At 44.9% G+C, this 20787-nt stretch overlaps 2 protein-coding genes across 2 annotated transcripts in view; one reads left to right on the top strand and one right to left on the bottom strand.

The window, feature by feature from the left end:
* The window catches only part of SBNO1 (strawberry notch homolog 1), a 31362-nt gene extending 23626 nt beyond the window's left edge, over positions 1 to 7736 (bottom strand). The window contains exons 1-3 of the mRNA XM_054082329.1: positions 7578 to 7736; positions 1534 to 1667; positions 784 to 888 (exon numbers count right to left, since the gene is read on the bottom strand). Of these exons, the coding sequence (XP_053938304.1) occupies positions 784 to 888; positions 1534 to 1665 (237 nt within the window). The 5' untranslated portion in view covers positions 1666 to 1667; positions 7578 to 7736. The remainder of the gene's footprint in view (positions 1 to 783; positions 889 to 1533; positions 1668 to 7577) is intronic.
* Positions 7737 to 12195: 4459 nt separating this feature from the next.
* On the top strand, positions 12196 to 20697 carry KMT5A (lysine methyltransferase 5A). Its single transcript, XM_054082029.1, has 8 exons — positions 12196 to 12345; positions 12548 to 12627; positions 14433 to 14589; positions 15151 to 15370; positions 16184 to 16268; positions 16611 to 16670; positions 17698 to 17888; positions 19005 to 20697. The coding sequence occupies exons 1-8, from the start codon at positions 12267 to 12269 to the stop codon at positions 19213 to 19215; spliced, it is 1083 nt and encodes a 360-aa protein (XP_053938004.1). The 5' UTR covers positions 12196 to 12266; the 3' UTR covers positions 19216 to 20697.
* Positions 20698 to 20787: the final 90 nt, after the last annotated feature.

The raw sequence follows: 20787 nt of genomic DNA, 5'->3' as shown, positions 1-20787 counted from the left end.
TAAAAAAACTGTTGCTACAATCAGCAACTGGGAGAAAGGAGCCAGAATGTGAGAAAAAACTACATGGACACCAGGGTCCGTGAAGGCAGAGGTGCTCCAAGCACCAGACCAAAGACCATCATGGAGCAGACTGTCTCCCTGCAGCCCATGGAGGCTCATGTGGCAGAGCAGACATCCAATCTGCAGCCTATAGAGGATGCCATGGTGAAAGAGGTGGATGTGCCTGAAGGACACTGCGACTCTGGAAAGGTGGCGAGGCTGGATCAGGTTTGTTGGCAGGACATGTGGCCATGCAGAGGACCTACACTGAAGCTGTCTGCTCCTGAAGGACTGCACCTCATGGAAAGAGCCTACGCTAGATTAGATCATGTACAACTGCAGCCCATGGTAAGGACCCATGTTGGAAAAGTCTGTGAAGGAACTGATGGAGCAGGTGGAAGAATACAAGGAAGAAGGAGTGGCAGAAAGAATGCATGATGATGCTGGGAGCAAAGCTGAGCCCAGGAAGTAGGGAGGGATGCAAGGGAGGTATTTAGATTTGTTCTCATTTCTCATCATCCTACTCCATTTTTAACTGACAATAAGTTAATTTCCCCAATTTGAGCCTGTTTTGCCTGTAACAATAACTGCTGATCTCCCTGTCCTTATGTTGATACATGAGCCTTTCATCAGTTTCTCTCCCTATCCAGTTGAGCCATAGAGTAGCTTAGTGGGCACCAGATGTCCAGCCAAGGTTAACCCACCACAAACACACACACAAAATCTTCTAGTACCAGTTCTTACCCGAACATTTAGTAAGGCTGGAGCTGACAGTGTCTCCGTTTCTTGCTTCACCGCAGCTGTGGCGTCAGTCTCCAAGCCCACTTCTAATGCACTAAGTGGCACTGACTGCAGATGAAAGACAGCATCAGGAAACACTCAAATTAGCAGGAAAAAACACCCTTAAGATTAAATATCCACCCACAAAATGCGAGTTTATGGGGAAGTCCATAACTGTGCTCATTCACAAAGGTTTTACTGAAAATAATCAAGTGTTTGATTTAACACTCAAAGAAGTTAAACATACAATACCTTGTTACTTAAATTGAGTGAAAAAGTAATTAGTTTTGTGATCTCGATACTCAACATGCTACTATTCCCAGTCTATGTCTGAAATGGTCACGTTCCTGCAGATTGAATGCTGTCATGGAGCTCGAGCACCATATTATACTACACTTTTTGCACATTTTATTGGACAGCAGCTAGACTGCAGTGATACCGAGTTCTCCACAGATACCTGACAGTATGCCCCCACTTAGTGTCTAGAAGCTAAGCACATTTAAGTTTATACTGATCTCAATAGATTGCTTTTATTGTATAAAAGTTTAAAATTATTTAGCAAGTCATTTTCTAATCTCAAAACTATGACAGAAAAAATTTAAGCAAACTCCACATTCTTCAACCATTTGCTAATGGACACCACCCCCCACTGCACAACATATGAACTACAAGCTCTTATGTCCTCTAGCAAATGAGCTAAGTTCTTGTTTTAACCTGCTGAACAGCTGGAGTTGGTGCTGGATTTGCAAGAACCACATCCGGCGAGTCAATATCAAATAGATCATTCGGACTTATTCCACTCTCACTCAAAGCAGCAAGCAACAGATCTTGTCCTGGCTCCACCATCTCTAAAAAAATAGAACCATAAACATAAGTTACATTTAATTTTTATTTTGTGCACACACGCTCATATTTAAAGTTCCCTTTCCTGAATTTAAGGGCATAGTGATGCAGTCTCTTACATACAAGGAGTTTCACTTTCTACATTTGCTCTGGCTCTTCTGTTCATTCGTAGATTTTCCATCCCCTTTATTTTTAAAATCTTTTCAATATACCCAACATATTTAGAAGCTGGAAAAATAGTTTACTACACAAAACACTACCACACTCATAACCTTAAAAAGAAAAAACAATACCTTTTCCAGTCTTCATCACATTATATTTTTAAGCATTACAAGAAATACGAGGAGGCAGAAATGGTGAGATTGTGTTATGCTAATAATATGTCTCTCAGTGAAGCACACCGCAGGTGAAAAGCACAATTAAAACTCAATTAGTTTATCTTGTAACAACAAGTTAGTGATAAAAAGCTTATAAGGAAAGCTTTTATTTTTTTTGCTTGTCATTATATTAAATAGTAATTCATTCATTGGAGAAATTCTGTTTTGCCTAGCGGAAGGAACAAATGTTCCACTATGTCTTAGTGTACTATGTATTAAATAGGTCACGAACATCAGGTCACAGATGCCAAGGAATATTAATTTCAAAAAACTATTCCAGAGAATGTAAATTATTTAAAAAGCAAAACTCTAGATGTTTTAAGACGAAGAGGAAAGATAATGTGTTTTGCTTCCTTAAGAGGAAGCCCATTTACCCTAACACTAAGGCAAAATTTAGATGAGTTCAAATAACATGCTGTTGCTTATTCCAAGCAGCAATTCCTTTCACTTATTTTCCACCTCCCCTCCCAGTAACACTCACTGGTAACAAGATATCAAAAACTAACAGAGCTGAACACTGACTCTAAAGCACCTAAGTACACAAAATTATGTATTGTTATTTTAGACACAATTATTCAGGGACTCTGAAACAGCACTCGCTTGCTTATCCTTCTCTATGCACACAGCTAAGCCACATCCAGCTGGTTGGTCACACATTGCTTAGCACGTTTGGCAGAACAGGTAATTCTTGTAATAAAACAAGCCTCAGGCATTTAATTCTTATTCTTCCTAGTTTTAGTCCGTCCAATAGTAGGGAGAGACCTTCTTTTAGTGGACTAATTTTGAGATAGTGGCACAACTGAAGATAAAGGCAGGATGTAGTAGGACAATTCCTGACCATAACACCTAGCGGTAACAAAACATCAAAAACTAACAAAGCATCAAAGACTGTACTGTCCAAAACACCACCAAAGCAACAAACCCTAACTAGTGGGACTGCTACCAACCACATGCAATCCCATTAAACAGCACTTGCTGTGCCAGAATTAACGTTTTTTTTTTTAAAAAAAAAAAAAAGGCATTTGAGGTGAACAGATAAAATTGGCAGTATGGCCTGGTTTGTGGTTATCAAGTACAGAAAATATTAAGAAGTATTAAGACATCTAGTAGATTTAATTAACATGGCAGCTCCTTCAAAGGATGTCACGTCCCACTAGTCTGTCTCCTAGAACCCTGAATGGGTCAAGAAAAATGAATGAGAACAGACTGTTAGCTTTACCTCTCAGAAGGATTAAGCTTCCCATCTCAAAAGGGGACTACACATATACTAAGTAGGATAAATTATTCTCATCAGATTACTAATTCAAAACAGGCAAGAGGAGAAAGAGTAAGTCTGCAGATTAAGTTTTAGCTTATCAGTACTTTTGGTACTAGGAACTTCAGAGCAGCCATTGCAAGTGAATTTCTCTACGGAAGAGGAATTAAGGCTGGTTATCCTGTCAAACCAACACTTTGAAGTTTTAACTTAGTAGTATCAATTTGGGAAAGAGGCATAAGCACTCTTCTACCTTTGTTCAACATGGTCAAGAACCAAAAAAACATCTACATGCACAAAGGAAAAGAAGTCAGTTGTGCCATTATTCACTCCGCATGTCGTTTTGATCACGCCATCTATAAAAGAAGGTAACACTAAAACTTGGTTGAGAGATAAGTGGCTATACTGAACAGAGGCATAAAGTCAGAAGTTTAAGGTCGTTTACTTAAGAGAACTAGGGTGAAAAAAATTACTCAAGAGAAGTCCTAGTCGTCTCTTGCAATACATGAAGGAAAGGCCTTTCTATGAAGCCGAGACTCAAAGCAAAACCAAGGTTCAAAAAAAAAAGCCAGCATCACACAAAAACACATCTTCCCCAACCATCCTAAAATGGTGCCATAACCTCCCAATAGTGGTTATGGACACAAGTCTTTCAAATTTGACTTGTGTCAAATTGGACACAAGTCTTTCAAATCAAATTTAACACATCCACAGTGATACTGAACTCTGCGTTTTTAACCTTTAAAACAGTCATATCTTGGGTATCTCGAGACAAATCTCACCAAGTTCAGAAAAAAACCCCATTCACAGCACTAACACTAATTGCTTACTTCAAAGTTTTCACTAGATGACTAGCGCATAGCGATCCCTACCATTCCAGAATAAGTTCCTTCAGTGTCGAAGATGCCTTTCTTAGCAGGGCTGCTTTCATGTCCCCAGCTGCATCTCTCATGCTAATCCCAATTTTAACAGTCTTAAAATTTAGCAGTTGCTAACAATCTGGTAAAAAGCTAAGTACAACAACAACAATTGTTTATTTGTCTGCCAGACAGTTTGGACAATGCAATATTGACTAGTTTCACCTACTTTGTTTCTGTACACTAGGAACAGAGCTGCATTGTTTGGAACTGGAACAAAAGGAATTCTGAATTTCTAGAATTTTACATTAAAATAAATGAATAGTTAGCACAAATTTCAGGCTTTGTAAAACTTTCAAGCACCACAGCTTCCCTCCCCCCACCCTCTAATCTCCCCCCATCAGTTTTAATTTAGTAAGGAAATTAAATGAGAAAAAAATTCAAGAGAAGGCTGCATTGTGGTGGCTTAGTTTATTTTTTGTGACACACACAAGTCAAGCCTAAAACGTTATCAAGCTGAAACAGCTGCATAATCTTAAGAGGTAGGAGGCTCCTTCGTTAACATAAGTGAAAGCAACTTTACCAAGCTCTGCAGCTCAGCTCTGGCAATACTATATAAGGACCTGCTTGCCACATCCTAAAAATCTCCAACAGAAAATACTTATAAAAAAAAGTTGTGAATATTACAAGCTGTTCCACAAGTGTGTCACCAGTCAAAGAACTGTTCCGAGCATACAGAATCCTGCAGAGAAGGTCAGTGTTTAGTGAGGCTGTCCAATGTCACTAAGCAAGACTCAACCGGTTCGATAAAACTAATAAAAAAAGTCTATCAAATTACAGCAGCAGTAGAATCTCGATTATTTTCTTTGTCTTGAGAAAAAATATAAACTGTTGCCATTTCAAGAAGGGCTACAAAACACATCAAGAATTTTGGTAAGGTGTTCTTCTGGTGAAGAGCACAGCCCAAAACCTTTTTTGATTAAAAAAACCAGTTTTGCTACTACTGCACATTAAGTAAATAATTTCTGATTTAAACATACTAAACCAGAATGCCATGTTTAATATTATGTCACGTATCCATGCCAACCCGGCTGTCTCCCTCCCTCCATTTTAGCTATGGTACAAAGAGGAAAAAAAACAATAAAAAAACCCAAGAAAAATAAGAGGAGAATCCTAAACCAGGACAAGGCTTTTGATTTTTGGGTCTGCCAGTTACACGTTGTAACACTGTATACCTGAAGTATTTAAAAATCACAATGAACTACAGTATCACAACTTAGCCCAAATCAAAAATTGCAATCAACCAGGCATAGCTGTTGCCAAACCCATCAGACACTGGCCCCTGTGGTGTCCCAGCTGCACACTCAGGTTTTAATCTTGGCCTTGAGCACCAATGCATTTCCAATGTATTTCAGCAACTAATGTTCTCCTTTTATCAGAAGGATTTTTCCCATCAACTTTGAGGAATATATGTCACTGGAACTATACTGGAAGCCATTAAAAACAAACTCTGAAGTGATAGAGAAGACAGATATATCCCCCAAATTCTCTGGCTGTCTAAACTGGGAGTTATTATCCACCTAAAGATGCCACATCTCCATGGGTGGACTCTCAGAAAAGAGGTGGAAGGGCTGCTAGCCCCCAATCCCACATAAGGAGATTATCTGGTTGTCCAGATGATTTCTGCACATCTCGTAACTTTTGAATCCAGGAGGCAACCGAGGTAACAATAAAAGAAAAAATCCAACTAACACATTGCCTTCTGGTCCTTTCCAAGTAATCATCCAATCAAAGACTAAAATACTAATTACTGAACTCGCTCATCCTTACATGCTCTAACCTTAAGACCAACGGTTAACACTGCATTTACATGTACAGAGTTGACTTTTGATTTTTGTGAAAACAACACCAATTCTGTAAAAAAACACACTAGTTTTTCAAATGTTAGTTACCTCTCTAAAATCAAAGCTTGTAAGGACATAAGGAACAGTTTGCAATACCGTGGGTTTCAACTGTGCCTCAAAGCTCTCTTACAACTGTTGCATGAAATTTACAGTAGGGAGGATGCACTATCTAAAAATGTGAAATTCAGAAGTTGTTAAAGAGACTAAACAATGCAATTACTTGGAATGAAATCAGATTTTAGACTAGATACTTGGAGGCAATAACTTCGCCAACATTGAAAGTTCCTAAGAAATAAAAACCCAGAATAGATAAGAGAAGTATCTGAGTACTAGAACCCTTCCTCAGTTTTGCCTGGGAGTGAGCTCTAGGTTATCTCAAGACACAAGAAACGGAGTAACCACCTCCACTACCTACTTCTAAGGCTTTTAAAATAGCTATAAGCCAAAGAACTTGCCTGGACAAAAAGACAAACTGCCCACGTCTTATTTTTAAAGACCAAGAATTACATTTAAATATAACATATGCCTGTAAGGAAGATATAAAAAAATAATTCCTATGTTGTACTGTTACACAACTTCTACTGTACTAAATTCTTCGCTTTACCTCATCAACCCGAGTTTCTCAATTTAAGGGGAAAAAAAACCCATGCAAAACATTCATCTTTGTATTTAAATAAACTCTGTAGAACAAAACCAAACTAAAAACAGAATACAAGCACCTGGAATAAAGTACAAGAGTTCCAGTTTACACCTTCAAAAGCAGCGCGGAGCCCAGTCAGCTAAAAGAATAACGAAATGACCTACAAAATAGCAGACAAACCCACAAGGCCTCTTCCCCTCCGGACTGTAAGGGCATTTTTACATTAAACAGTTACACACCCTAGCAACCTCTGTTTGAGGAGCGCTCGCTCAGACGCGCCGGGCTCCGCGGGCCCCGAGGGGCGGCGGGGGGGGGCTGCCTCGCTCCCGGCGCCGCCACCCGCCTCACGACACGTGTTCCCGACATAAACTTCCGGGTTGGGCTGGAATTGGCTGCGTAATCGTGTCCCATGCGCGACTTTTTGTTTGCGGCCCTTCGCCTGCTTAAAAGATCCCCTCCGAAGCGCCGGGACCCCGGAGAAGGGCGAGAGGGCCGCGCCCACAGAGCCGCTCTCGTAAATCACCAGCCTCCGCCCGGCCACAGCGGCTTCATTTGCAGCCGCAGCCGCTCTCCCGGCGCGGCCGGAGCGCACAAAGGCTGTAGCCACTGTGTCGGGAGGGGAGGCCCCGGCCCCCGCAGCCCCGAGCCGGGGGGGCCGCCCCAGGGGGCGGGAAGCTCGCCCAGCGCCGGAGCAGCGGCGCCCCCACCGGCCCTAGCGACCGCAATGTAGGGGCTGAGGGAGCGCGAGGCGCAGAGCCCCTAAGGGGCAGCCACCGCGGCGCTGAGGCCAGGAGACCCCCGCGGGCGCCGCCGCCGCTCAGGGAGCGCCCCAAGGCGACGGAGCGGGCCCTCTACCAAGCGAAAAGACAGAGCGGAACTCACTCTCTCCTGCTCTCGGGTCCTCCCGCAGCTGGTCGTGGAAGCCTCTGCTACTGGCGCCGCCGCCCGCCGCTTTCTAACTCACCGCCGCCATCTTTGCCCTCCCTCCCCTCTCGCACGGAGGGGGAAGGGGGGGGTTGGGGCTGCGCGCCGCGCCGCACCACGTGACCGCCGACGCGCCGCGCCCTCCTCCACGTGACACCAGCCACTGCCCGCCGCTGGCGCGCGCTCCGCGCCACGTGACCCACCCCCACCCGCGCCAACCTGGCCTCCCCAGTCACGTGTCCTCCGCCGTCTGGCGCTCACCCCCCCCTTTCCCCGGTCCCGCCGCCGCCAGGCTGTGTCGCGCGCTGCCCCGTCACGTGACACGCCGCGCCTCGTCCCTCCCCGCCCCAGGAACGGGTTGGAGGCAGCGAGCTCCCCCCCAAAAAACCCTGTCATATCCACCGTCCTCAAAAAAAGCGATGTCCCCCGCGGGCGGGCCCGGGCCCAGGCCGGCGGCGGGAGCGGAGAGTGACAATCCGGGCCCGGTTCCCGGTGGGTGGGGGAGGGGAAAGACGGAGGCGGACGGCTGCACGCGGTCACGTGACCCTGGCTCCCCAAGATGGCGGCCGGCGCGATGAGGCAGCGCTCTCGCGAGATACAGCTCCTCTCGAAGCATCGCGGGGGTGGGGGCTGCGCGTGCGCGGAGGCGCGCGGCGGGCGGTCCTGCCTGAGGCGGTGCGAGGGGGCGGGAGCGTTCCTGTGAGAACCGGCGGGGCCTGAGGAGCTTCCCGGGGCGGTGAGGGGCGGAGCCGGCTCTGCCGAACCGCCGCCGCAGCCCCGGCGGGCCCGCCGGCTCGTGGGGTTCCTTTCCTCGTATTTTACAAGCTGCTAATGCGAATTTTTTTGCTGCAAAGGAGTTTAACACTGGGAGAAAGCTTTTCAGTACTTAAGGCCCTCAGACTGACAGCGCCTTGATAAAAAAACATCTTCCGTTCCAGCTTAAGACTCACAGGATGGTTTGGGCTGGCAGGGGCCATGGCGCTCATCAGTCCAACCGCCCTGCAGGAATATCTACGACTCATCGAGTTGCTCAGAGTCCAACCTGACCTGGCCTTGAACACCTCCAGGGATCGGACATCCACCACCTCTCTGGACAACCTGTGCCAGGGCCTCAGCACCCTCAGCGAGAAAAGTTTCTTCCTAATATCTAGTCTAAACTTCTCTTGGTTTAGTTTAAAACCATTACCCCTTGTTCTATTGCTAAAACTTTTTTCCCCTTCCTTCTTAGAAGCCTTCCTTAAGTATTTTGAGGCTGCAGTAAGGTCTCAGAGTCTTCTCCATGTTGAACAACTGCTCTCTCAGCTTCGCCTCATTCTCAGTTGCATAACAATACAACCGTTTTTAAGAACTTTTAACAGAATGGAAGAAGATACAAATTAAGTGTGGACGGTCATGAAATCTGCTTAAAACATTTGGTACTGCTCATTCAATTTTATACAAGTTAACTTATTTTATCTTTAGACAAACTTAAGGATTAAAATGACTAATACAGGATCAGCCAGATTTAGGCTAAGCTATTTAAAGACAAAGCAATGTTAATTAAACGAGCTTAAGTAATTCAGATTCATCAGTGATGCTTCAGACACTAAATGGAGGAAAAGATGATGGAAGCCTGGCCAGAGATGAGAACAATTTTAATGGCAGCTAAAACCTTGATTATTACCCTCTACACACTTCAAATAAAGGCACAGTGAAGAGTAGTTCATGTGCAGTCTATCTAATGTTAGCTGCATCTAAACAGCTCCCTACAATAGTGGCAAGAAAGTGAGTTTTGATGTGTTGAGTTGAAAAAATAAGTTACCTGCCAGGCCTGTGAGCAGAGCTGATGATTGTCCTCGAGTGGGAGAGGTGAGTGATCCTGCTGTATGCTTCTTACTGGTGTGAAATGAGCACATGCAGAATTATCCGCAGGATGCTGTTTCCATAGGGTTTTGAATGCAACAAGGATCTCACTGAATGCATTTTTGTTCAGAGATGAGCTTTTTTATCCTTAGTAGATGCTATTCTGAATGTAATTATATTTTATAATGTATGGAATATAGCTAGCACCCACTGGCATTTTACTATATGACTTTATACAAGAATGTTGCTTAATGTAATGCTCAGGAGTTGCCCTTAAGGCATCATTTTTACTTGCTTGCTAATGGAGAGATACAGTGGCTGAGACACAAATTGTCAGGATTTCATCTTGTTAAAAAGTAATTTATCTAACTGTTATGATAGTGATTTTATTTTACAAAACTGACAGGTGCTGTGTGAGAACTATATTAAGAACTTGTTCTCAGGTGGAAATATTTAACTAACATCTTGTGTTTTATTTGAAATAAACTGCACTTTTGAATTTAAACGTAACCTGTCCTAAAAAAATAAGAGATTTTTTAAACTGGGTGAAATATTAGACTGCAGGTGTTTACTTTTAATATTTTCTTTCCTTTCTGAGGTAATCCAACTTCATGTTCATCAATTTTTCCCTTCCCCCACAAAAGTATTCCATGTTTCCATATTAAAACGCCGTTCTCTCAGAAGCTGCTCTCACAGGGCTACACAAGATAATATGTAGGTCACTGGGTTTTAGAGCTGGTGCTGGCAGCCGCGCTGTGCCCCAGGAACATGGGAACCGGCCAGCACTTCCCGTGTGCCGTGTCCCGTGTGACCTGAGTCACGGTGACAGGCGCTTTCAGACAGACGCCTCCTCTTTTGGTCTACAGCCTTACGTGTGATAATGTTTTTACTTCCTCTCAGTACTGGGTTTTTGGAGCCAGTTTTTTTTTTGGTTTTTTTTGGTTTTTTTCTCTTCTCTTGAAGAGAGCCGGCGCGGGGGGCGATGCCTCAGCACGTTCTGTCAACGCATAGCGCGAGCCTACCGTGCCGGTTGGAGATGATGTCGTTTCCTTTGTCATTCTAGAGAAGGTAATTACTGGGCTTGCTTTGCCCTCTACTGGGGGCCTGCACAGCTGCAACGCAAACTCGGTTGCTTTGTTTAATATACATCTATAAACTTAATATTAAAACACATCCAAGCCAAAAAAAGCTGAGCAAAACCACAGTAAAGGTGTTTCCACAGCTTTCCCAAGACATTAGAAACAACGTTCCCCAATTACTGCCAGAAGGAAATCATTATTAGTAATTTATGAAGGATTTTTTCCCAGTCACATCCTAGCTGTGTGAAAAAAACCGTGCGAATTGGGGTGGAACAATCAGAGCAGTGTCTGTCGAGGGCTGCAGTGCTCTTCTGGAGAGCTCGGTGTGCCCGCCTGAGTGAAGTGCATCGCCATGATGCGCAGTTAATGTCGGCTGTCTGCAGTCTTGTGTCCGACAGAGTTCACATGCAAACCCCAAGTGCGTTGCGCTCTGTGAAATGCATATGTACGCCTTGTTAGTGACAATGCAGACAAGAAATCATGGTAATAATGCAGAGACAGACTTCTTTTGCAGAAGAGCTATCATAAAATGCAGGGAGCGTAAGCCCTCTGTCTCCTCTGCAGTCACACTAACTTTGTGTCTTGTCCGCTCGCCGGCGCAAGGGACAGCCTGGGGAGGATGGAACCGTCCCTTTGGGGCATTTCTTGCTGAAGTTGACAGTGGTTTTTTTCTGTTCTTAAGGAGAGGGATAGTTTCTAGTTGCATCATCATGCTGGACTGGCTATTTGTGTTGCTGTAGGAATGCCAGAGGGAGCAGCAGCGAGCCTGTGGCTGCAGATAAGCCCTGGGTGGGAAGCCACCCTTGTGCTGATAGCACTGTGGGTCAGCTTACTTATCATGGCTCTGTATCCTGAGCACACACGAGCAGCTGCTGTCAGGCAGGTCTTCAAAGGGCTGGCACAGATAAGAAGACAGGTTAGTCACACGTTGTGGCTCAGTGTGATTGTGCTACTTAAGATGGTGCATCAAAGAGATCCTGCGGGGTGATTTCCTAACCCCGTGATGACACCCACTGCCCAAGCAGAAACAGGCAGTATCCCAGGGTCTGCGTGCCCTCTCATCTCACTGCTGCTCTGCCCTTGGCAATCATCCTCACCAGATTCTACAGTACCCGTAGGAGACCTGTCATGAGCTTCATTCAGAACAGAGCAGCGATGCCGGAGGCTGCCTGAGCCCTTCTGGTGACCGCTCTGTGGCTTTGCCATGGCTTAGCTGCCATCGCTATGGAACGAGGATTGCACAAGGATTTTGATGCTCAGGTGCAACGTTTGAGTATTATCTGTTCTCCAGGCAACCTTGGAGGGTGGAATTAACGGATTTAAGTTTCAACCAGGGGGATTTCAGCTAGACGTTGCATAAAGCAGCCTAGTAATTTTGCAGACCGGAGCTTGGCAACCCCGCTAGAACCCGGGGTGCCCCGGATCCCCTCCGCGAGGTGGCGAGGAGCCGCGTGCGCTGCGGGAGGGGCGGAGGGGCGGCACCGGGCGCCGCTGCGGCTCCCCCAGGCTCGGCGGCCCCGGCGGGGCGCGCTCCCCACGTGTCGGGGCGCCGCCGCGGGGGGCGGTCCTTCCCGCCCCGCCAATCGGCGTGCCCGTTGCCATTCGCACGGGCCAATCGGCGCGCAGGGGACGCGCGTTTAAACCGAGTTCCCAGGAGCGGCGACCCCTCGGCGGGATGGGGCGGGGCGACCCCGCGCGCCAATGAGGGCGGCTGGCGGCCGAGCCGATGGGGCTGCGCAGGGCGGCGCGGCGGCTTGGCGGGGCCCGGCGGGGCGGCCCGGGCGCAGGGCGCCGCGGGGCCGAAGGTGCGGGAGGGGCGGCGCGGGGCGGGGGGCGCGGGGCGGCGGGGCTCCTCCCCCGCGCGGTGCGCGCGGCTCGCGGGAGGGGCCGGGCCGCCGCGCTCGCCCTGCTGCAGCCCTTTAAACATGGCGCAGGCCGTGGCGGACGGGCGATGACCGCGGGCGGCCGCGCCCGGCTTAGGCGCTGCTCTGTGTCCCTCGCCCCTAGGGAGGAACATGCCCGGTGCCGAAGAGCCCGGCCCCGACAGCGCCGACAGGAAGGGACCCGGCCGGCCCCATGCTGGCGAGGTAAGCACCGCTCGGGCGGCTCCGCGAGGTCCCGGCCGCGGGGTGGGCGGTGAGCTCTAGCGGGATCGGGCTCTCTCCGCGTCCACCCGGGGCTGTCACTCGGTGGTGTCTCCGTGCCTCCTCCCTTCCCCTTCCCGTAGCTCAGCCGCGGGCCGATGTCTCCCTGCGGCGACCCCCTGGGACAGCCCCTGCTTCCCGGGATCTGGCACGGCCAAAGACGTGGCAGCCGTGCCTCGGTAGCGGGCAGGGAGCTGGCAACCAGGGGAGGAAGCCCCGCTGCGGAAAGAGTCGTTCTTTCCATGCTAATGGTGTATTGAAAGCTTGAAGGCTCCGCTGCAGTTCGCAGCTTCCTTCTGGCTTCCTCCAGAAATTCCCGTATCTCACCTCTTCGCTGAATCTTGATAACTTTGCCGCGGGGGATTCGCTGCTTACAAATGCTAAAATGGAGTGGTTTTATGGTATTTCATCCTCAAAAGCTGCTGTTTTTGAATGAGGAAGGCTTGTCTTTCGCAGGCCTTCCAGAAATACTGGGGGTCGGGGACTGACCTACTTTTTCTCAGACCGTTCTATTGTAATATCCATCTTCACTGAAGTTTGTTTGTCGCCCGAGATTTGAGCCTCTAACTTGCCTTATTTTGTGTATTAATTATGTACGCATTTGTTACTTGTGATTATGCTAACTATTGAAATTATCCTGTGTGTTCTGCTGTGTGCTTTCCTTACGTTTTTGGTGTTTGTATGACTGCATATGCTGGAGGATTGTTTAGCCAGCTATATTAGAGCTATTTTTGAACTAATAGGGACCTTTGTGTGCTTTTATTAAAAAAAATGCATGTTTTTATTGTTTTAACTGGCTTGCAGTGTCTGAAAATTGTTTTTAGTTGAGTCAAAGTATGGCCAAGACAAACTCATTTTGGCCAAGTGTTGATGCGGTGCAGTTTCACAGCTGAATCTGTGTGCCCTGCACAGCCAAACTTGGTGAGGTGGCAGGAGGCCATAAAAGCAAAGGTGACGCGTCTCCACTGAACTCTGTTAAATTTGATACTGCTCACTGTTGATGTTCTTGGAGCTCGAGCTAGTGTGCAAACACCGCTCTGTGGTATTGGACCATACCAGAGGGTTTTACCATGTTCCTGGCTAGTTATGAGTGCTTTGTGGGGGGTCTTCAAAGTTTCTTTTGCTGTGAAGAACTTTTACACGTTATTTTGTGAAATATATTGGATAAAAAGAAAGCATTGTTGATCTCCCAGACCTCACCGAGAAGTGTCACTCAAGGTAGACTGTGTGACACATTCCTGTCTTCTGCGTTGCTCAATTGAGCATATGATTAACTGCCGTAACATTTGACACCTCATGAGAGCGTTTGAGTAAGCTCATACCTCTCTGGCTATGAGAGTTATGTTCTGGGCTTGGGCAATTTTTGCTGCGTTACTGGTATTTTTTTTGGCTTGCACTCTTTGAGGCCACTTTCCTCAGCTCTGGGTTGGCCTTTTTTTAGCAGTAGAGTTCATACTGTGAAGCACAGATGGAACTCGGAGTTAGTTATGACTACCCCATCCTGACACGTTTCATATGAAAGTCTTCTGGTATTGAGAGTTTGCATTAGTAAAGTTCTCGGAGTGCTTACCACTGTTACGTTTTTAATTAGTAGAAATAGCAACAGCAGCAAGGGTGATGCATTAAAGCACTGTTAATTTGCATTAGCATGGTCAGCCATCAGCCTTGGGTTTTGCAGCATGTTATGGGTACCAACGTGATGTACCGGGCATCTCTGATGTACTGATTTCTGTGTGGGTCTGTTTTAGGAGAATGTGTTTATTGGTCAATCCAAAATCTACAGCTACCTGAATCCTAGCAAAACTGATGGTGTTCGTCCTCCACTCCAAGAAGAAAACTCTGTCATGTATCACGAGATGAAATGTCAGGGCAAAGCACTAAATAAAGCCTACAGGAAAGGAGATGGTAAGATTGATCTTTGGATTTTTTTCCTCATTAAATGTTGGTTGTGTGTGGGGTAGACTTCTTGTAAGTGCCGGCCCTTTAGCTCCTGTGGGTTTTGGCTGAGTGGTGTTGGCCCCTTGGTACCACAGTCTGTAGCTTTGCACTGCAGGATCCACAGAGGCTTCTTCTCCCTTGTTGGTGTTGGATATTGTTTACGGCAGTAATTTAGTATGCTGGATGAAAACTGTACAGTTGTTTCAAGCACTGCACTGAAGGTGCTGCATGCTGAGGTTTGGAAAACTGAGCCCCAAGCCTAATGTGACAAGTGCTTGGGCTTTGTTTTACCCTTTCTCTGCTCACCCCTGCCTCTGTCTCTGTTCTGCATGTGCTGTAGCAAGGACTAGTCAAAAGCTGAGTAACAGCCTATGTGGGCTCTGGCAGAAAGAGATTGTATTATTCTCTCCCTCTTTCTCCTGTTTGACAGAACTAGAAACTTGGACTAGAAACCATTGGAATTCATTTAAAGCTCTCTGGTATAGATGTTCCAAAGTTCAGAGCCTTGCTTTATTTTCCTATCACCAGGAAAAAAGAATGGTGGCAATATAATTGAAGGTGCTATGAAACCAGAAGACCAGAAGGAGAAAGAAGATGGGCACAATGCTTCGGTGCCCTCCTCTGATCAAAACCAAGAAACTGTAGAAACTCAAAAGACACCCCTGCCTTCAGATGGTGCTGATGAGGCAAATGCTGCTAAGCCAGCTCAGAAAAAGATGGTTAAAACAAAACGTGGACCAAGAAGAAAGTGAGTGACTTCTGGAGTTGGGAAAAGCTTTTCTTCTGTTTGTCCACAGGAGGGTTTGATCTGTGTTTTTCCTTTAGGAAATACATTAATGTTGCTCTTGTTTTGCTGCCTCTTTTAAACAAATCATTATGTTCGGGGAACAAATCTTAAAAGGCAACTTGTTTGGTTTGGTTTTTTTTTCCCTCAAGAATAATGTGTTTGAAAATAACATATAATGTTGAAACTATTTATCTACTCTGTGGAGGACTTTTGTTGTTCTTGCAAACAAGGCTGGAGTATTTTATCTCAAGTCAAATACTTGCTGATCACCTATAGGAAAATAAATTAATGAACCATTAAGACCTACTTTTCTGTGGACAAATGGGAATTTGTCTTGTCAGAAACAAAATATTAGGTTAATTACAGTTGGAGGCCTCCTAGCTGAACTGATGATCTTTCTCATGATATCGGAATAATGTGACCTAATGAATTCCTTGCCAAGCAGTTTTCATGACCTAAATTTTAGATTCCCTACTGCCAAGGCACACAGGGCTCCTCAGACTTTTAATGTAACCTTCAGCTGATTTCCAATGGCATCTCATCCTTGTTGTTGAAGAATTAGTATCAGGGTAGTGAAAATAGCATGGGGAGGAAAGGGACTGTAGCTTTTGGCTTTAAGTGGAGTGTACTGATAACAAACACTGGTTCATATTGATCATCTTTCAATGTACCAAGATGAAAATAAAAAAAAAAAATCTTATTGTTTATTATTTACCTCTGTCCTAGAGATGTCACAGTCTGAAATACTTGTGTTTTGTGTTTCTTATGCCTTAGAACGCAAGGAAAAACACCGAATCGAAAAGTGACAGATTACTACCCAGTTAGAAGAAGTTCCAGGAAAAGCAAATCTGAATTGGAGGTAGCGCTTCTTCTTAAAATAACATTACTTACAGCATGGCCAGTTAATTGAATAGCGTGTAACTACCTGTAAATGGCTTCCATTGGCCAAATACAGAATGTTTTGCACTGGAAGTATTATTGAGAACATTCCTAAGATCTGTAGATGCTGATCCAGTCCTTCTAGGACAGACTAACTGCTTGTATATTTGGGGGGCAGAAATCTCTCTACCATTTAGCTCTGCTAGAAATATGGGGTGGTTTGGAAAAATAAGTGTCGCTGGCTAATAATTTTTTTTTTTGCCATAGAATAAGCAACAAAAAACTATCAACATGGTTTTGTTTGTTCTTGTCTCTCCTGCAGACTGAGGAGAGAAGGAAAATAAATGAGCTAATTACAAGTGGGAAAGAAGAAGGAATGAAGGTAACTGCAATGCCAGCCTGAGTAGCCATGTAGCGTTTACACAGTACCTTGCAGTTCGTCTGTTTAAGCAGAAAGTGGTGGAACTTTATCAGAACTGCTGCAGTTCATCGGCAGTGGAGAAAAACTGGAGCACGCCGTCCTCCCTTTTGCTTCGGTGCAGTTTGGCTCTGGAGAATATCTGTGTGCAGCCTCAGTCCTAAATAATGAAGTGGTTTCATAGTCTTCACTGAAAATGCATTTGCTCCCTTTACTATCTCATTTCTTGTGTTACCTTCCAGAAATGGGGTTATATACAGCATCTTACTTGTCATATGTTTAAAAGGTAACACCCACATACTGTCTGCTTGGTAATGGATTCTCAGCCTGCTCACAGCCGGTTGCTGAGAATCTTTGTTATGGCATTTGGGATAATGGGTTGTGCTGATTTTCCTCCCTCTGCCAGCAAATACTGATTACTGGGACCAAGTGCTTACCATTTGGATTACTCTGATCACCCTTATAATTTAAAGCAGAAATGGTTCCCGGGAAGTGCAGAAAAGCTGTGATTCTTGACAAGCAGCAGCCTGCAGTTAGCATTGTTACATCTGTGACAGGGACAGGAGAACTTGCCTGGAGTTGTCTGGTTTACACGGGGAGGCAGGAATAATAAATTATACTGGGTGATAAATGTAATTTCTGTGATTGATCTTTCCTTTCTCTAGCTTTTTAACCTGTGCATGGTGATGATGATGGTGCACATGAAATGGAAAAGCTTACTGTCTCAGTTAATACATAGTTTAAAAGAAAATATAGACAACTCTTCTCTGTGTATGCTGTTTTAAAAAGTAGTTCTTTGATTAGAAGACCTGTATCAAAATACCTGGTAACTCGGGGTGTATCCCAGATTCATCCTGTGTCTGTAGTACACACAAATACCCTGCTGTAGCATTTTCATAAGGACAAATCACTAATTTCCTGGGAAATGGCATATTTGTAGTCATGTAAATAGTTTCTAATTACCCAGCTGATTTTCTTTTCAACTCAACAGATTGATTACATCGATGGCAAAGGGAGAGGAGTAATTGCTACTAAACATTTTAATCGAGGAGATTTTGTAGTTGAATATCATGGGGATCTCATTGAGATCACTGATGCTCGAAAGCGAGAAGCCGTGTATGCTCAAGATCCATCCACAGGCTGCTATATGTACTATTTTCAGTACCTCAGCAAAACATACTGGTAAGCTTCTCTTCCCTTACATGGATAATTGAGTGATAGAGGCTTTGAATGCTGCAAAGTCTTTTCTTATTTTCATGAAAAAAAAAAAAGGAATTTGAACCCTGAATGAGGAAATTACTTGGAGCGCTCTTTCATGGTTCAAGAGCCTCCTGTACCTTTGGGCTAAAAGGAGAAGTGACTCGAAGCCCTGTTGTCTGAAGTACAGCACAAGCTAAATGGAGGGTTGTATTTGATTGGACGAGACTTCCAGCTCTGCCATGGACTTCTGCCTAAACTTTTTCTTATGTAAAATTAACTGCTTTTCTTGAGTTGCAAGGCTTTGTTCATGTTGCAGGCAATGTGAACAAGCTCTCAGGGAGAAAACCATTGCCTTTCAGTCTTTGACTGGGTCTCCTCTCATGCCTACCTCACCTGCATGCCTTATCACTCTATTTGCAGTTTCATTTGCTGCAAACTTCAGTTCTCTGAGCAGCTACTTGGGCTAGGCTCTTTCCTCCTTGGCTAATATTCCTGGATACTGGAGTATTGGTCACTTAGCCTGTATACTGATTACCATGAAGTGCTCTCTATCCTAGGTGTCTGACCTTCAGGCTAGATACCATAATGATAGCTGCTAGAACAATTTTGTGCAATAAGGGGCTCTAGAGCTTTAGTTTCCAGGCCTCTAGAAGTTGGGCATGTAGTGTTTAGGCATTCTCAGCCTTCTGTGTGAGTAGAGACTCTTGCTGGTTTACTCAGCAGGCATTGCTTAGCTTGGAGACAGCTTTCCTGAGGGCAGGGTATTTAGGTTGTCAAGCCTTTCTTAGGCTGTTGTATACCTGGGTTCTGCTGTTCTTATGAACAGCTGAAAGCTGCTTGGAAATGGGCAGCTCCAAAACACAGTCCAAAGTTTTCCATTTCCTGGGTTTTGTGCTAACTTTAAAATCTTCCAGAATCCCTTTAGTTTACCTGCATCACTGTATCATGTGATGTCTGTTTAATCATGTGCATGTTTAGTAGTGTTCTGTTAAGCCTTGTTTGGATTCCTCATTCTTTATTGATTTACACTTTGGCTTTTGTCCACGGATGTGATTGCGTGATATGCAACAATCCTGCATTCTGTTCTTGTTCTTTCAGTGTTGATGCCACAAAAGAAACCAATCGTCTCGGAAGACTGATTAATCACAGCAAATGTGGCAATTGTCAGACGAAGCTTCATGACATTGATGGTGTGCCTCATCTCATCCTGATAGCTTCCAGAGACATTAAAGCAGGTGAAGAACTGTTGTATGACTATGGAGACAGAAGCAAAGCTTCCATCGAAGCTTATCCCTGGCTGAAACACTAATTCATCCTCTCTGTTTGGGTTTGGTTGTTTTGGACTGAGTGCTGTACAAGGAGTCAGTGGATTTTTCTTTTTTTCTTGTCGTCACTTCCCTCAGCTTTTAGTGGATTGCTAATGTTGTTCCAAGCTCCTTAAAAACTACTTTTTTGCTTTGCGGTATTTAAATACCCATTAGAGTTTTCCAGGCAAGCTTGAATAATTGACCTTAGATTGCCAAAACTTTTATATTGTGAAAGGAAACCCTCCCTAAAATTTGAATACTTCTCCATAGTGACTAGTGCCACTTGAGCCTGCAGTCAAAGACTTGTGCAGAAACTCACTTTCTTGGGGTGTGCTTCTGCTTTCGCAATGAAATGTCATGCTCCGCTTTGGGGTTAGCGTTATGACAGCAGATGTACTTCTGTGCTCTGACTCGTGCATCCAGTGGCTCGGCTGCTTGTCAGACTGCTTTTTGCAACCCAGTGCTTATGGGCTTCTCTGAGGTGGATGCTGCTGTTGTTCTCAAATAATTTGTGGTAGGGATCCAGTTTTTCCAGTGTCATATCTCCTCTTGGAAGTGAACTTGAAGGCACTGGTGCTGAGGGAAATGGATGGTCAAATTGGCTGCTTTCTTCAGAGAAATGACTCCAAGCCAAATTGGGATAGATTTTGATAGGCTGGGGTGAATATTGATTAGAAACATGAAGATAGAACTTCACAGCGAGAATCAATGTTTGAAATTACTATTTTCTAAAATTTAAGATGGTACCTTTTTATAGCTAATGGCTGATTCTTGGAGATGTCTCCCAGAGGATTTTAAAGAAGTAAAAGAAAAGGCTCTCTCCAAAAATGTTTTATTACCTTCCTATGCGAATTAGCCACATCAGAAGCTATTTATTTACTGTGAATGCTTGTAGTAGAGCATAGCAGTTCCAAAAATAGGAGTCGTCTTCATATGCAGCTTCAAACTGTAATGATGGAGTTCATGCAGTGAAGAAAGTAGATTCCTTATTGCCTGGTCCTGTAGGTCTGTCCAGCATGGTCTAGTCCCACTGTCCTGAATGGGAGTTGAGTGCTTAGCATCTTGCAGATGTTTAACGTTACTGTTGGAGAACCAAATCTGTGATGTAGGCGGGCAATACAATGCAGGTCCTTTATGTTAAAGATGAATTCTTACCAGTTGGAATTTTTGCCAAGGCAGGCTTGGCACTTGTGTAGATGAAAATGGCTGTGAGCCATCGGCCACGCTTGCTGCTGGAAGATGTCGGCAAGGGACCTGTGGCTCCATTAATATCTTTTCTTCCTCATGTCTTGAAGGCTGCTGCTGTTCCAGCTAATGCCCTCTAGGACAATCCTATATGCTTGCCTATGTGATAGGCCAAATGGCAACAACATCCTGGTTGTATGCTTCAGCAGCAAGAGAGGTGGCTTAGTGATGTGTTTTTTAAATTTAAAACTTGAAGACAGTGTCTCTGTAAAATAAAGAATATATTTATTATTGATCAAGTGGCTGCTATGGTACCTGTCTCCATTGGAGATCGTTAGCATTTTGAAAGAAAGCTGTGAAAATCATTAGCCATTAAATGCTTTATATTA

This window comes from Cuculus canorus, chromosome 17 (assembly GCF_017976375.1).
Source record: "Cuculus canorus isolate bCucCan1 chromosome 17, bCucCan1.pri, whole genome shotgun sequence".
Taxonomy (NCBI): Eukaryota; Metazoa; Chordata; class Aves; order Cuculiformes; family Cuculidae; genus Cuculus; species Cuculus canorus.
The sequence above is the reverse complement of the archived record's forward strand: the minus strand, read 5'-3'. Positions and strand labels throughout refer to the sequence as shown.

Coding starts and splice junctions, on each gene's coding strand:
- KMT5A (XM_054082029.1), top strand. CDS start 12,267: ATGGGGCTGCGCAGGGCGGCGCGGCGGCTTGGCGGGGCCCGGCGGGGC. Junction 12,628..14,432: donor GCCGGCCCCATGCTGGCGAG/GTAAGCACCGCT, acceptor GGTCTGTTTTAG/GAGAATGTGTTTATTGGTCA. Junction 15,371..16,183: donor AAACGTGGACCAAGAAGAAA/GTGAGTGACTTC, acceptor CTTATGCCTTAG/AACGCAAGGAAAAACACCGA.